General features: G+C 36.2%; 1 protein-coding gene across 3 annotated transcripts in view; it reads right to left on the bottom strand.

Moving 5' to 3' along the window:
- Nucleotides 1-16,556, bottom strand: part of UBR3 (ubiquitin protein ligase E3 component n-recognin 3) — a 116,262-nt gene that overhangs the window by 16,981 nt on the left and 82,725 nt on the right. For 2 of the 3 annotated variants that reach the window (XM_074910887.1, XM_074910890.1), the window contains 2 exons: nucleotides 8,869-8,974; nucleotides 1,573-1,673 (listed from right to left, as the gene is read on the bottom strand). In XM_074910887.1, the coding sequence (XP_074766988.1) occupies nucleotides 1,573-1,673; nucleotides 8,869-8,974 (207 nt within the window). Of the gene's footprint in view, nucleotides 1-1,572; nucleotides 1,674-1,875; nucleotides 1,893-8,868; nucleotides 8,975-16,556 lie in introns of all 3 variants that reach the window. The other variant, XM_074910889.1, reaches the window with a different exon arrangement.

Here is a 16,556-nt window from a genome sequence, read left to right as displayed (position 1 = left end):
CTTTGTGACCTACATACCCATTACAAAAGTTCTAAAGAAATTTGTTCTTAACTATTTTTCTGAACCGCATTCTACACCTCAGGACAAAGGCATCATGAAGACTTTCTGTTCTGCCTAAGCATTTTGATGAAACAAAAATTAGTAAGATAAATGGCAATTTATTTCCAATTTAATGCTTCATAGATTTGAAGTGGTTACATTCATCTTCTTCCTCCTACTTGCCATTTCCCTTTCAACTGCAACATACATGAAACCTAAGAGCAAAGGCAAAACATGCTGCTGATATGTGGTATTTTACAGAATTCTCCACAGGATGCCTTCCTATTAATTGAATGTTGCCTTTCCTAGGATAAGGTATACTTTCATAAATGGTGTCTTTTAATGCTTGAATATAACCTACAAAAAGATCATGGTTTGGGTTCACCACTCCCTTCCCTTTCAGAAGATGTTAGCTTTTGTTTACTCCTTTTATGAAGTTCTTCCAATAAAAGTTAAACTGTAGTTAAAAAAAAAAAAAAAAGAAAGATGTATTTTTGACAATAGGCTTCCTATTCAAAAATATTTTATTTTCCTGTTTTTTTTCATATTCTAATAATTTATTGGACATATTTAATCCACAAACATATACACTGAATCAAAAAACCACAACCCACAATGTCAGTAGATACACAGAGTCACGTGAGCTGAATCTGAACATTCAATGGTGAGGACTGAACAAAGGGATAACAGAGTTTCTACTGTACTTCACAAGTTAGGTGTATCCACCAAGAGAAGAACAGTCCCTGTATTTAACTACTCACAAATTACCAAAACTCAAAATTGTCACACAGACCCCAACGCAGATACTTTGTTCACTGTCACTGAAGTAGTAAAAAGATACTTGTTTCTTCTCAGTTTAAAATAAAGGCACAGCTATAAATAATCAAGCCAGAGACCAGAGGGTCTGAACTACCCCACCTGCTCAAATATACATTGCCTATTAGCAAGATGGAACAGATTCAGCTGTTCCTTTTCTACAAATAAATAAGTTTAGGTTTTAAAACAGTTTTTTTATTTTAGTAATGAAAAATCTAGTTCTTAAACACCTATTTAATATTTATTCCAAATTATACTATATGATGTCTCCACTGAAGTTTCTGCACTACAGTAATTACCTCTTCTTACATGACCTCCTATTATGTAAGACCGCTGCAATTTAAACTCTGAAATTCAAACTAAATTACAATCTTTCACCCTTAGGCACTCAGTTCAACTTGAAGTATTGAGCTGCCCCTCTAAGCAAAGAGATGAAAGTCAAACAAAGGACACCTTTCCTTCAGTAAAAGCACTTAATAGTTTTTGCTCAGCTCTGGTATCTTTACTGAATAGGCTGACAAGGTGAGAAGACAGGGGACACAGATAAGCCTGTCAACCCACAAAAACCCCTTCTGTTCAACGCCACCTTCTGTAGATAAGTCAGAAACATTATTTTAGAATACATAGTAGACCAGCTATGATTTACCATCCTGGAAATCACCATGAATGCAGCCTTCTATACATAACTATCTAAATATACATATTTTTGTAACATACCTTTGTGCAATGGTTGAGGCATGGTTAAAATCTGTATAAGCAAAAGGGATGAAACATCTCTGTAAAGCACAGGAACTTCTGGCAGCTCTTCACTTACCAGCCTGGAAAGAAATCACAAAGAAAATCACTTCTGATACTGTAAAACCATTTTTCATTTCCATATTTTATTTTGCATTTTATTTAAAATAGTATTATGTTTGATACCAAACTTGCAGAAGCTGAACACTTGACAATTTGCTAACTGATCTGGATTTTAAAATCATTTAATATTTAATGGATTGTAATAGCTTATGGGGAAGTTACCATTTGAGTACCCCATTCTTAAAGTATTTTATAACTTTCCAAAACTGCCTGAACTAGTTATTTCTATGTAAAGACTCAAGGAACATTCAGTATTTCATTTTTAGAATTTATGTTCTAAAATAAGAAAATATACTGCATAGTAACATGCTGGCATTTCACAAGTATACATGTATCCATGCTGTAACAACAATGAATCCTCAATTACATTCATGTCACAAGGATTGCTCCTATTGGAAAACACTGATTGCTTAGAAAAAGTATTGCTTTCCTTTATGTAAGGAAATGAAGACTCAAGCAGCCACCACAGGTGGGATTATGCAATCCTGCACATAGTTTTTATTAAAAACCCCATATGGCTAGAAGGACAGAAAATAAGCACATTAAAAGATACTACAAACTTTTGAACTATTCAGATTCACTGAATGACCTAATATTACCTTGTAGTCTTATCATTAAAAGCAGAAAATGTTTGCAGATACGAGGTAGTATTTTTCTAGCTTTGTGTAGCAATATCCAACAGTATTCAAACGAACAATATTCTGTCAGTTCAACAGAACTACAGCCAAAATGGTGAAAAATCAAAATAGTGGAAAAAAAAAAAAAGTCAATCATTCTCCTCTCTCTCCTCTCTTTAACTGATACGGAGTGCAAAGAAGATCTCAAGCAGGAGAGGCCGGTACAGTGCAATATGCATCCTCCATCATCACTTTTCCCCTTCAGCAACACGCACAGAAGAAAGTGCTGCTTGAGTTCTTATTCCCATTCCCAAACAGTGGTGGTGCTAGCTAGTTGGCTGTTGAATGACAATGGAGTAACTGAGGAGGAGATGTTAGCTTGAAGTATTTATCTGTATTACTACTACAGGAGCTATATCGTGAGGCCCTAGTATAACTGACCCTGAATCTCCCACACAAACGAAAGTCTTCAAGAGCTTCTTATAAATGGATGCAAATGTGGCAAATGAAGGCATCACATGCTATTGAGTTCCTTGCAATTGCCCTGAGATTAAAATGCTGTCCTTCTGGAAGGGCATTTTCTCTCTCACTCCTTAGGCCTTTTCATCATTTTAACTCCTCTTTTGTAATTCTTCTCACTGGTCAGAAACTGCAGGAAAATAAATTGTCCCTTTCCTGGTAGGAGCTTCCTCTACTTAGGGCAGCTATAGGCCTCTATGCCATGTGGCACTTGGCACCAAGCATGCCATAAACACCACCTGAGAATGTCAGGAAATCAAAATACATCTACCTCCTACTGTTTCAAGGTTAGCATTATGCTTTGTTTCAGCAGTCTTAACCGCCCTGCAGGTAAACCACAACTGATGAAGTGCTAGATAGTTGTACTGAAAATATACATATGTGCTTATTAAGATCTATGCACAAAAGCACAGCCTCACTCTCCTCCTTTCGGTTGTTCTGCAAGACATTGTGGACTGTAGAGCTTTCCAGTGAGGCTTTCTTAACCCCTGCAGCATGTACCCAAGTTTCTATACAAACAGAATCAGACTGAGGAAAGAAATTTACAGACAAAACATTTAAGTCAGGTCCCAGCTCTGCCCTTTCAGAGCACAACTGGTGAACTGTTGTTGGATCCAATTACTGTGTGTCTTTCAATAGCACCAAACTCTTCCTCTGACCCAACTCAGCTGACACTCCATTAGCTTAGTTAAAGCCTCTCGTTATGGAGAAAACAAAACCCCTTGGTGCCATCTATCACACACAGCTGACAAACTGAGCTCTTACAGACCAGGTACTGGAAAAGGTTGTCCACAGGTGGTGAGATGTGGATGCATGCACAGGATCCTTAATGCCTTCTAAAAGCTTTGGGGATCCAACCAGTTCATCATCTCTGAGGCACATAAACATGATGCTGCTTTTGTAAGGAGCCTCCTATATAGCCACTGATTTCATGAAAACTCAGACTTCCCTCTACAGAAGGCACTGCTAGAAGTCATCTGTGATACAAATTGTAACATGCAAAAGCAGTCATATAAGAGGAGGATTAAAAGAACACTTTTGGTCCTACTAAATGTATTATCCAGCTACACATTTTCTAACTACTCTCCTTCCCCTCTCTCCTAGCTCAGTAAGGCATGTTATTCTGAAGCAATAATTTTAATAAATGCGTCATTTTTTGCACCGCTCTCAATTGCGAGAATGAGCACAAATGGATTGGTTGATTGGTCACATAAATGAAGTCACAGAAAACACAGTATAACTGGTCCTTCTGAATTAATGAACTCAAACAGCTACAGAATAAACACTATTCATAAAGTCTTCTGCTATGATCAATCATTTCATAAAATGATTGTTTTAAAACATCGAAACATATATAAATATATGTATTTCTATATGACAGCATCCTAAACAAAACCCAAATATTCTAAAAATCAGTACATTGAATTCTAAAGTTGATAAAGGGGGCAAAAATTGGACTGACACTACCAAGTCTCATTTTCAAAATTATACAGGCAAATAAGATGCTAATCTGACTGTCTCAATTCTACTTTTACCTGTGGCTAGTTCTATTTGATGATCTATGACACTGAGTTATAAAATAACCCTCATTAAGTAATGTTTTAAAGCTATGGACATCTCTTAAATTACTTCTCACCTGTAATTTTTAATTTATACATAAGTTTTGGAAAAAAATATTTGGAATAACATTAAGACAAAAAAAAAAAAAAAAGATCGACTACCTCTGGTCACATTTAGTTGAACACCTCTTTCCGACAGGGATATCAACATCAATATAATTTAACGGTGATGTAACAATTCGGTCAAATATCAGTTCTGACAAAGTTAGGATCTATTCTTACATCTACAGAATACTTGGCTGGCAACATGACAAATAAATGAACTCGTTTTCCCATGCAGGACCAACTGAATTCTTTGTCTAATTTATGCATTTCATGTGAACTGAAGAAGTAAAGCTACATTAAATGTCAGGGTTTTAGATAAGCTGCTTCCATTTACGTCAAGTACTGCAGCATATGAAGCACTTAAAAACTGCTCTGTCATTTGTTAGGAGCCTAAGCAACTTCTCCATTATGACACTGAAGCTGAATTTCTAAAATGTGTTTAGAAATGTTTTATGGAAATTGCTCATCCTGTTAATCCTCATATGTGAAAGCTTGATAAAAAAATTGTGCCACAAGAAGCACCGAATAAAATGAGAGCGAGTACAATTTCAGATGGGATCAAAGTAATATAAAATGAGTGAAATGTATTATAGTTGTGTACTGTATCCTTTTAAAAAAAAAAGGGGGGGGGGTGTGGAAATAAACTGCATTGTACAATATAAACATGTACCAAAATGAAAAAATGTATTACTCCACTTTCTCCATGGAACTGACCTCTCCTGCAGACCAAGGTAATTGGGCTGCACCTCTCCCTGTGCCAATACTAGAGCTGTCCATCAGATGACAGCCAAGCAACTCTGCCTCTGTATTCTGCATCCTCCTCCTGACAGAGGTTATACAGGAATCACTTCTTTGGGAATGGATACAGAGGAACAGAAAATTCTGTTCTACTCAGAAACGAGCAGCATTTGCTTAAGGCGTTTCCTGACATATAGGCTCTCTTTCCCCTCCTCTCTGCTAGAGACACTTAAAATGTTTGTTTGGTGCTAACTCCACCTGATTATAAAGCTAGAAATGCAATAAAGTGGAAGTTTTGAGCCTCACATCTCTTCAAGCTGTCAGATACAGAAAACCTGAGACACAGAAATATGGATACAGCTAAACAAAGGCTTAATCAACTACGGCAAATTTATATTCTCTTCAGTATTTGCAGGATGAGAAATACAGCCCACAAATCCCAGCCTGCAGAAAGGTCAGAGTAATACATAGCTTCTGATGTTCATGATAAGAAAGTAGAATTCTACTATTTATTCTGGCTACACTCTAGGATATAATCACAATTTCATATTTGCTCTTCATTGCGTCACAGCAGATTTTACAGCAGGTCAGTTTTTCTCATTATACAACACAGACTTTCACAAATGGCATTAACATTAGGCATCTCCCATTCTCTTTCACCACTGTGCCCCCAGCGCTCCCCTGTCACCTGTTCCCAAACTTATTCAAATTAAGCTTTTCAAAAACATGGATTAGTTCATTGACTTTGTTCATGATGCAGCCTGCTCAAGTTACATCAGCACAGCTGAAGATGATAGTACAAGGGAAGGAAGAAACAGCCAAGAGCAAGTACTCCTGAAGCTGGCATTACTGTCCAAACCTCCGTATCATAACGTGTGTCCTGAGACACTGGTGTTTCAGGCAGGATTTGTGTGTTTACGGAATAGATCACATAAACCCTGTTGCAGCATGTGTATGTATATACCACCTCTTGCACAAACTTTAACTAAACCCCATTGTCTCATCAGCCTACTTTCTGTCTACCTTGGACTATCTTCATAAAAACGGTTTTATTTTTCCCATTTCACAACAGTTTCTGTGATGGAGATGTGACTTAAGAGGTTCCCACTCACAGCTGCACATTCCCATCCTTATGCTGCAGTTTGTTGCCCCAGTATGACACTATAAACAATCACTGAAACCATCTCACTTAGAACAAACCAACAGCAAAACACTGTAGTAAAAATAACCCCGTATATTTCAGCATTTCAGTTTACCATGCAGTTCCCCCCCCCCGCAATTGCTTCTCCTGCAAAGATCCTTTATGCTTTACCAAATCATTCTTTGTCAACACATTTTGTCTGTCAAGAGACACAAAAATTTCAGCCCTTCACAGAGACGTAAATTAAAAAAAAACCCTGTATATCCTTTTATTTCAGGTTTGCTGTTCCTGAAACTCTGGTTATTTGGACTAGTCCATTATATTCACATCTGGGTTTAACAATTATTGCCTCCAGCTGCTCCTTCTCTGCCCCCTGCCAGAAGCTATTATTCCCCACTTAAACTACAATAATTGTTCATCTGATCACCAGATGAAACCAGATCAGTCCCTAGTAGAACAATTTGCTTGACTTCTGCAGTGGTATTTCTCCACCACCCTCTTAATCTCCTTCAGTTTACAGCAGAGTAACACCTTCTAACTGTTCTGAGCACTCCTTCCTGTTCCTGAAAAAATTTGCGATTCTGGATTTCTCAAAAGGCTGTGTGACTCCGAGAAAGTGTGCAACTACATCATATACACCAATCACAGAAATGCCATCTTCCAGTGAAACTACTACTCCAAATATAGTTATGGATATCCACCTTATGCTCTAATTTATGCATTAAAAACATGCCCCAAGTTGCCTCTGCTGCAGTTTTCTGGGGCCTGCAGACTAAGGAGGGAAAAATATTCCAAGGAGTGAGCAAAAAATTCCAGCTTGATTGCATCTGTGCATTTCAGCAGTAAACTGTATCATGGCAAAATAGATGATTTCTCAGTTACAGCTTCCTAAACCAGTTATGACTTAGTGTCAAACCAACATCAGCAAGTCTACCAAGAAATCTTGAGAACCAGTGCAGAAAACAAGACAACTGCTCCAATGTATTCCCAACCTGCAACACCTCCTGCAAAGCAGGTCGTTATGGTCTACAGTACTGTTCCTTTCTAGGTGATTCAAAATACTGCCTCATGAAATCTAACTTGCAGCAATTTAACGTTGATATGACCAATGCACAGTGAATTCCATCAAGCCTGTAAAGGGCAAAACCAAGTTGCCTGTGCAGAAAAAGCAACCCGTCTGTTAACAGCTGCTTCCAAAGCCACCAAGCTCTTCAGATATGAAAATGCAAATTGCATGATCAGTCCCACAGCTATTCTGACTGTCAAGAGTTTACCAACATCATCTTAATTTCACCTGGTATAATGCAGTCAACCATAGACCAAATTTATTAATCCTACTCCACTGCTCAATCTAGGCCAGGGCAGAATGACACAAGAACATACTCTCAAAGAGGTTTGAATGCATGCTGAATAACATAGCTTTTCAGGTTATAAAACTTTTGATGCTTTGCTCTGCTAAAGGTTTTTAAAATAATCTGTTAATCTGGTTTAATTCCTGCAATAACCTAATGTTGACTGCAAAAAAGGACCCGAGTCCAAGAGGACACACAGTAAAATCTCAAACCAGAAGCAAGCACAAATGTTTTAATAATTTTTCCTAATTTGCAGATTAGGATTGTGGCATCCCTATCCTAGATAAATTTTTGAAATCCCATGATGCTTTCTACCTCAGGCTCCTTGAAACACACTGACAAATACACAGCTGGATAGGCACTAAAAAACGCAGTCTTTCCAACACTACTGCAAGATACAAAGAAGATGTAACTATGAAGATGATGCTCAAGTTACAAGACAAAATAACCCATATGTTTTCCTCTTATGAGAAAAATTAATCATCTGGTTTTAGGCAAGAAACCCTTTCTTCTCACCATCAGGGTAGAATCTGAAAATTGAAGGGTCTTAAGTTGAGAGATGAGTCCTTGCAGAGCACAGATACATGGCTCCATTTATTATATTTTTAATCCTTGTACAGCTGTATATATAAGGTTAATATTTTAAAAGCAAACTCAGTTAAATAATTTGTTTAAAATTATAAGCCTTATGAAAATTGTTAGCTTTAAATAGAATTATTTTTCACGTATATTAGGTCTACTTATGTTATTTCTGTAACAGCTATTAGTCGTTGCTCAACTTTCAATAAACTATTTATGAACTACATCTTGATGTAAATTTTGTCTAGCATCTATACCAAGAACAACAGTGCACCTTGCCACTTACCCATTACTATTAAATTTGCACGTGCTTAAGCTTGCAAGTGATGAATTTAAGTTTCAATTCAAAACTAGAATGTGTCAGATTTTATGTAAAAGAAATTTGCAAATTTATTTTTACAAATACATACATACAATTTTTAGATGTTAAGTTCATCAGCCTATCTCACAGAGAATTTAAATTAAGACAGAGTTACCCCAAGTCCCTCTGCAAGGATGTTCCTTTCACAAGGTAAAACTGATATTTGGTAAATTAAAATACTTGCTCTGAATTTTTATCCTGCATTGGCTGGGTTAGTTTTCTCCAGGGATTGTATGCAGAATCTATACTGTAGAGGCGCATGTGCATGGCCAGCACGTGGAACAGCTGATCTGAAAGGTGAAGAAGATAGATTGCTGATTATTATGTACAATAATACAAAGTATTTTACATTAAATTGTCATCATTTATCTTACAAGATTCTGAAAAGTCTGTCATCTCATTCCAAATAAGCCGGCATCCTAACAAGCATCTTTTTATTATTATTTTTTAAAAAAGATTTTGACATAAGATTTCAATAGAAGAACATATGCATTTATTACAATTTTTTTTTCTGTCCTGAAATTCTGAAGAAGGCTTTTTATAAACCTTCAACCAGATCTCAGCTGTTTTAGTGCTTGTAAACCAGCAGCTCCACATACTTCATTACAGGTCATTTTAAAAATTCTGTTTCATATACTGTTATGCTGCTAAGGTTGTATGCTCCCTTCACTTCCCTCTCCAGTTTATGCCGGAAGCTGTGATTTCCTAAACACCTCTTCTAAAAAGAGACTGATAAACTTTTAACAAACAGCTTTTATTCTTCTCTCTCGCAGTTAAGTTCTATGCACAACATCCTTCAAATTAACCTAAAATTGCTAGAAGTTCTGGCCCACAGCAGGATCATTTCAGCTGTTCATCCTTAAAAGGTTATTACTCTTTCTGCCTTCATAAAGTTCTTTTGTAGGTAACTTATGGAATAGAAGAAACCCCAAACTTCTGACCACACCACAATGACACTGAAGTAGCAAGGGTCTTTATAATGGCATAGATTTGTCTATATAACCTGCAGGGAATTTTCTGATATTCATCAATTCAAAGCCTTCTGTACATCCACTGTGTCAAAAACAGCATTCACAAAACACTTCTAAAACCTTCTGAACAAAGGATGCTTAGTTTATTATTCATGCACATTACTGCAGTATCATATATTAAAATGCACAGTTTTCATTTCTCTATGAATCATATGATCAACACAAATAAAGATAGCAGATCCCTTTAAGAAAGCCAAGAAGGCAGACACAATCTATGTTGACAGCATTTTCAGAGATGTATGCACAATAAGAATCTCCGACTTCACTACTTTATGTTTATAATAGTTACAGTTTGGGAAAAATGCGTATTTTCTTTAATCTTCAGAAGTATGTATTAAAATAAAACTTTTAAATACTATTTCCCATGATTTTGCTCACTTTCTTCCTCCTGTCACATATCTTGCTATTTGCTGCCATGTTTGCTTCTCCTGTTCAATTTTCTGGGGTCCTCCTTCCTTCCTCTGTTTCATTTTAACTTTTTCCATTAGTATTTTGCCATCATCTTTCCCCCCAGCCCTCTTTTATTCTTTCAGTTGATCCCTTTGCCTCCTACTCTCTTAATCTCTCTCCCTTCTCTTCACAACCCACTTGCTAAACTTACACTCATTCACAGGTCCCTTTTCCAAGCAGAAATAGCAGCTATTAATTTATTTTCCATAAATAGGCAATTACTCAGAGGTACGCAATGGCCAAAAAAGTCTCATGATGAAGTCAGCTGACTGCCAGAGCCTAAGGGCTGTAATTAGCTCCCGGGGTTTGTAAAATAATTGGAGATGTAGATGGCATTGAAATTGATTGCTGTCACCTGCTTTCTGAATAAAACAGTCAATGAGGACAAAATAAGTCATCTTTTCTTCTGGCAAGAGATTCTAGCAAAATATTCTCTGCTGACAAACCTCAAAGCCCTGAAAATATACCGATATTTCATCAAAATAATAATAAAAAGCCCTCACAGTACAGTTTTATTTGGTATGAAACCCATGATGGTATCCATGCCTTCCCTCTTGCCTCTCTGCTACTAAAAGGAATGGCATTGTTTTCTAAACTGCTTCTCGCCTCAAACAGAAACGGGCAACTATGCAGTAAAAAAAATTGCTTAGCATAATTAATTAACCCTTTGTTCCTTTAATAGCTATTTTCCTGAGCTTTTACTGATATGAGCAAGCATCAAATTCTAGCACTGGAGAATTTATTTGCCATCTCCAAATGTGTAAGATTTACGGAATCAAGATATATTCTAACACCGACTGAATCTGAGCAGAAAAATTCAGTTTAGCAGTCCCGTAACATAATATTTTTTGTTCATGATTAGGGCAGTTAACGCTCCTTTGCAAGAAAACGTGTTTAGCATGTAAAAGGAAAGGTAGTAAGCAGGTAATAAGATATGGTTACAATGACCTTTTATTATTTTTTATTAATTGACTTTAAAATATTAAGCTATTCCCAAGTCAAAGCAGCACAGCCATGCTTGTTTCCAGACCTGAGGTAAGCAAGGAATAACACTGCCCCCCCCGCAACAGCAACACTGCAGCAGAAGGGGCTGACACCTGTCAAGGCAGTAAAATGGCATTGTGATTTGTCCTTTGCTTCTGCAGTTGCATTTCTGATACTTCTAACAATTAGCAAAAACTAAGAACTAGCCAGAGGGAGATACAAAGGTTTATTTCTTCACAAACATTTTTCTATTTTACAACACAGTGACTCCAATTGCTTTACCTCAATTTTACTATGATTATGACTACTGGAGAAAGCCAAGGAAAACACCAGAGCACTGAAAACTAGAACTGGGAACTTACTTGTGCATGAAGTGCCTGGTGTTCCACCAATCTTACTGCTCCCCCTTGAGGGATTGGCAGAAATATGCCTTGGGCCAAACGAATACCAGAGGTTATTTTTCCCTGTGTATTCATGTGAATGCATCATTTTGAAATACAAACATAAAAATACAGAATAGCCTCCTATTTTCTTCTACCCTTCTTAGAGGCTTTAAAAATCACTTTAAAAAAAATTTTTAAACAAGTAGCAGCAAAACATTAACATGACAATGACACTCAAAAACCAACTTTGCCTAGTCTTGTGAAGAACAGAAAAGGTGTCCATAACCCCTCCAGACATCCCAAACCCCTTCACCATTCACAAGGTGTTTTATGACCAATTTTCTCTAGGACAGCACACCTTTTTAATTGGGAAAGACAGAATCTAGGTGTAGCTCAGAGTCTCCAAAATAACATTTTTAACAAAATTTGGTAGAAGAATATTAATTTTAGAAAACACAGCAGCAATAATTGTAATTATGCAGTCACAACAAAACGGGAATTGGGTATTTATTGATAATAAATCATGAGTGAAACAGTGAAAAGAATTTCAGTATGGTCCTCCTCTCCTAATAATTTCGTATCTGAGACAAGCTGCATCCAGTTGAATTGAATAAATACAAAGATCACAAAATTTGAATGCACAATGTAACTGTAAGTCATCAGGGTCTTGTCAGGATTCCAAGATTTAGACATTTAAGTAGGCAAGATTATTACTGGCTTTAACATGTTCATATGACTCAAATATTACCTACATTGAAGCAGCACTGCCTTAATTCTCCCAACTTACTTAGATGGTCTTTGTTTACACAGAATACATATAAAGCTTATATAATACACTTAACAGAATCATCTAGATTAGCAGTTAGACATTAGCTTTAACTTTAATTCATGTTAGCCTTCCTAATTCCATTTCCAAAAATTACAAAAATAAATCTATTGTTTCATACACTGCTGCTCTGGGTACATTCTCTTCAACTCTTCCTACACCAGCTCTACTTCTCAGGCTTATCCTGTTGTTAGAGAGGAACGATAAACTCAATTGGAATTGGTACTCTCAAAAGAGCAGCTCAAAGGATAAGACCCTGTCTTTGCACTGGGACTGAAGCTATCAGAGGAAGTGTTTTAATGCTGCTCCTCTCATTAAAAAAAATGAAAGATAATGGTTTTTTTTTGTCTACATATCCACACTGTCTGCATTAGCACCTGCAGTTGCATTCTTTACTACTTCTAGTATCAAAGCACACTGATTTTACAGATGTTGACAAAGCTCTGCAAAATATTCTGCTATGCCAAAGTGCATAAAGCAGAGTCTATAAAGGTCATTTCACAGCTCTTTTCAGGTCTAGCATGGTATGCATAGCACAAGACTAAATTCAGAGAAATGAACAAGGATTTGACAGATGAACAACAGAACTTATAAAAATGCTGTGCTGAACTGACAAAAATAATTCAGGAAGTTACATGCAGGTGCTATTTTTGGTCTCACTAGTAATCTTGGTTTGTACTTTGCCAAAGTGATCCCAAATTTCTACATGAGCTTTGCTGCCTTTTTTTATTTCTTTCTCTTTTCTGGTCTCTTGACTGTGAGGTAAACTCTCAGATTATCAAAGCTGAAATCAGAGGATTTTGTCTGTTATTAATTCCATGTCCACAACGTATAGAAATTAGCTGTAATAATGATGACAAAGAAAATTAAGTGATTCACTGGCTTTATTTTGCTTGCAAAAGTCTACATTATGTGTTTATTCCCTAGTCACTCTCATATTTATGTTTTAGGAGGATGTAAATAACACATACTGCTGTCATGAAAATCTCTACTTTGCTCTTTTAATCCAGCTTTCTTTCATTCTGTAAATCAGTATTCACATTTACAATGTCAAAAGATCACAAAACAGTGACACAGTAGTTCACCACAAGTGGAACTGAAAACATGCTTGCCTCAAATACTCTGTGAAGATCTTACCAGACTTAGAGACATTATGACCTTCTTTTCCCAAAGTTTCCTGGGACTATCAAGAAGAATGTAGATTATAACAAAAAACCTTGATAGAACCAGATGGGACTTGATTGCTAGTAAGGAGATTGAAGAATTTTTTTCTCCTTGTAGAGATTGATAAAGTCCATGTAGCAACAGCAGCTATGAAGACCTGCTGACAGCATCTTCCCATTCATCACTGATCCAGTAGATTGGAATCAGTGAAAAAAACCCCATGAAGGTCAGGAAAAGCCTATTAAGGCATTAAGATGTGAACAGTTTTTACAAAATCTTAAGTCTTATTTGCTGATGAAGCAGCTAATTATCCTCAGTAACACACTTGCTAGTGTATGACATCAACTTTAGCAATAGAATTCTAACAGAATTCTATCTTTGCCTCTCCCATGCTAGGTACGAATGGCATACCTAGGTTTTTAGGAAATAGTTAGGATCATCCATTGGTGAGAAAAACTGTTTTTTCAAAGTTAGCATGAATGGATAGGCATCAAAGACCTACAGATTGCCAGCTTCTAACTAAAAACCAAAACAAACCAAAAAACCACAAAACCAAACCAAAAAGTCCAAATCAACCAACCACAGAAGCCCAAGTACCAAGGCAAAAAGCATTCTTGGAAACAAACTTTTTTTATTTTCAGTAGCTGCACAGAGCTGGGTAGGATTCTTTGCAACCATATTCACATTAATAGATTACAGGAAGGAGACAGCTGCAACTGAGCAATTCATAAAAGAATTAGATTTTTCTTCCAATAGGAATGAACTGTACTTAATGGTTCCAAATATGAGTGTCCATACTGATAAAAGGGAGACAGCCATTACTATCAACATGGCTGAAGAATTTAATACAGAAGGAGTATGAAGAGCTTAGAAAATGTTTCATGTCAAAATGACCTTTTTGTGCTCTTAAACACTAAAAGCACTGATTAAATTGATACTAACATCATAATCAAGACAGATGACAAAGCTGAACCATCTACAAATGCAAAACACAGGCTTCAAATGAACAGGAGGAATAAAAAAAACCCCAAAACAAAAAAAAACCACAGCGGAACAATAGTTTCTCAATGGTTAGAACCATCACAGAAATTATAAAGGTGCTGGACATTGTATTTAAGACGAGTTTACACAAGTCTTAGACACTTTTTTTGATGTCCACTTTTAAATTAACAACCCTTCCAATTAATGCAGTTGATGCTGAAATGCCAGACTCTGCTATCTGTGGGAAGCATAAGGATAATGAGCTCCTATACAGGGAAGCTGCAGCCAGAGGACAAGGTGATAGAATATTTAATCCTTCCCAAAAAAACTCTAATCCTATCCTTATCACAAAGGGAAAAAGGAAAAAAGAAAAGAAAGCAGCCAGAAAGAAACAAAGAACTATTTAAAAGTTAAAAGAAATGACTAGATTACAAATTCATTCATAGATAACTTAAATTTTGTAGAATTGTTCACCCACTATTGCAAGATTACCACAGTAACAACACACATATACACAAATCAGAGATACAAAAGTCGTACAGAGAAGTCCTAATTATGCAGCCTTAATATTGTGTTCTGAAGCTGTTGTATAAATACAAAACAATGCAAACAAAAAGCAAAACACCAGATCTTGTAAACTTTTAAAACAGAGAAATGACCTGTACAATTGTTATATATCGTAATTATCCCCTAAACGCAAGAGAATTTTCAAGGCCATAGACTCTAAAACTGTAATGTGGTCCTTAAAATAGGACATGATTTTTAAGTAATAAATAAATAGAACACTCTTTGCATTTTTTGGTTGCATTTTTAGTAACATACACTCATGCAAACACACATAAAAACCCCTTAAACCTTAAAATGGCAATTTTTATAGCCACATTATCTTTATCATTCTTCTCGCACAGACTCTATCATCGACACTAACAGCTACATTAATCATTCTTAATTTTACTTCCCAAGAGCAGCTGCCCTCATGGTGCAATCTACTAAAACAGCTCTTGACCTATTTGTTCCCACCATCTTCTCTGACACTTGCTGCTGTAACAGCTCACTTGGGACAACATACTCTGTTTTCTGCAGTATCTAATCACCAAACTTTACAGTTGTTACAAGACTAATACAGAGTGGTATGCTTAATCACAAGAGAGACACCTCATTATCTCATATGTAAGAAAAACAAAAATGGGTTATGTTTTAGATTGCTTCTGCTAGACCTTACATGAATAATGTTTAAAAAACAAAAGCAGTTCCAGTACTGTGTAGGCAAGATTCTAACAAAACAGTATTCAAGTTCTAGATAGGGTATGGATTTTTAAAATCATTCTTTCCTCCCTGCATAAAATAATGAAGAAGCTGAAGGTATGTTTTAAGCAAAATTTTAAAAACAGGATTACCTCTTGGAAAAAGAAATGAGTATGAAAAGGATAGTAAATTCTACTGTAGAATGCCTATGTAAAGAACTATAATTTTTTTATCTCTAAATGCACCAACACATATGGGTTTCCTTCATTACCCCTTCTAACTGTTTAGTTAAAACGAACCCTGCTATATATGGAAAAGTAATTCTGCTCCCACTAGTCATATTTAGCCTAATGCCCAATACTAAAATACTAAGTAGAAGTACTGTACAGGTCTGTTCTAGGACAACCCCATTACCCTACATAAGAAATGAATCTATTGGAATGCAAGATTAAATATGACTAGTTTGCTATGTAGCAATTTTACAAAATAAGTACCAATGCAGAACATAAACAGCATGTAAACATTTTAACAATGAATCTATGACATTTATGTCTCCATGCTGTTTAAAGCAACAACATATTCATATGCATGGTGCCTTTCACCTGAAGGCTTTAAAGGCCTTCTTTAATATCTATCTTGCACTTCAGCAAGATTGAAAACACCAACATGACTGATCTGGATCTAAATAAGAAAATTTACCATTCTACCCAAAAGTGCAGAAAAAAGCAAATGCATTGTCTTTAAATGCTATCCCTACCCCTTCATCAGAAATATGCGCTAGAATCCTTAAAAGTAATGCCACTGCTAA

Source organism: Athene noctua, chromosome 7 (assembly GCF_965140245.1).
Source record: "Athene noctua chromosome 7, bAthNoc1.hap1.1, whole genome shotgun sequence".
In the NCBI taxonomy this organism is placed as follows: domain Eukaryota; kingdom Metazoa; phylum Chordata; class Aves; order Strigiformes; family Strigidae; genus Athene; species Athene noctua.
The sequence above is the reverse complement of the archived record's forward strand: the minus strand, read 5'-3'. Positions and strand labels throughout refer to the sequence as shown.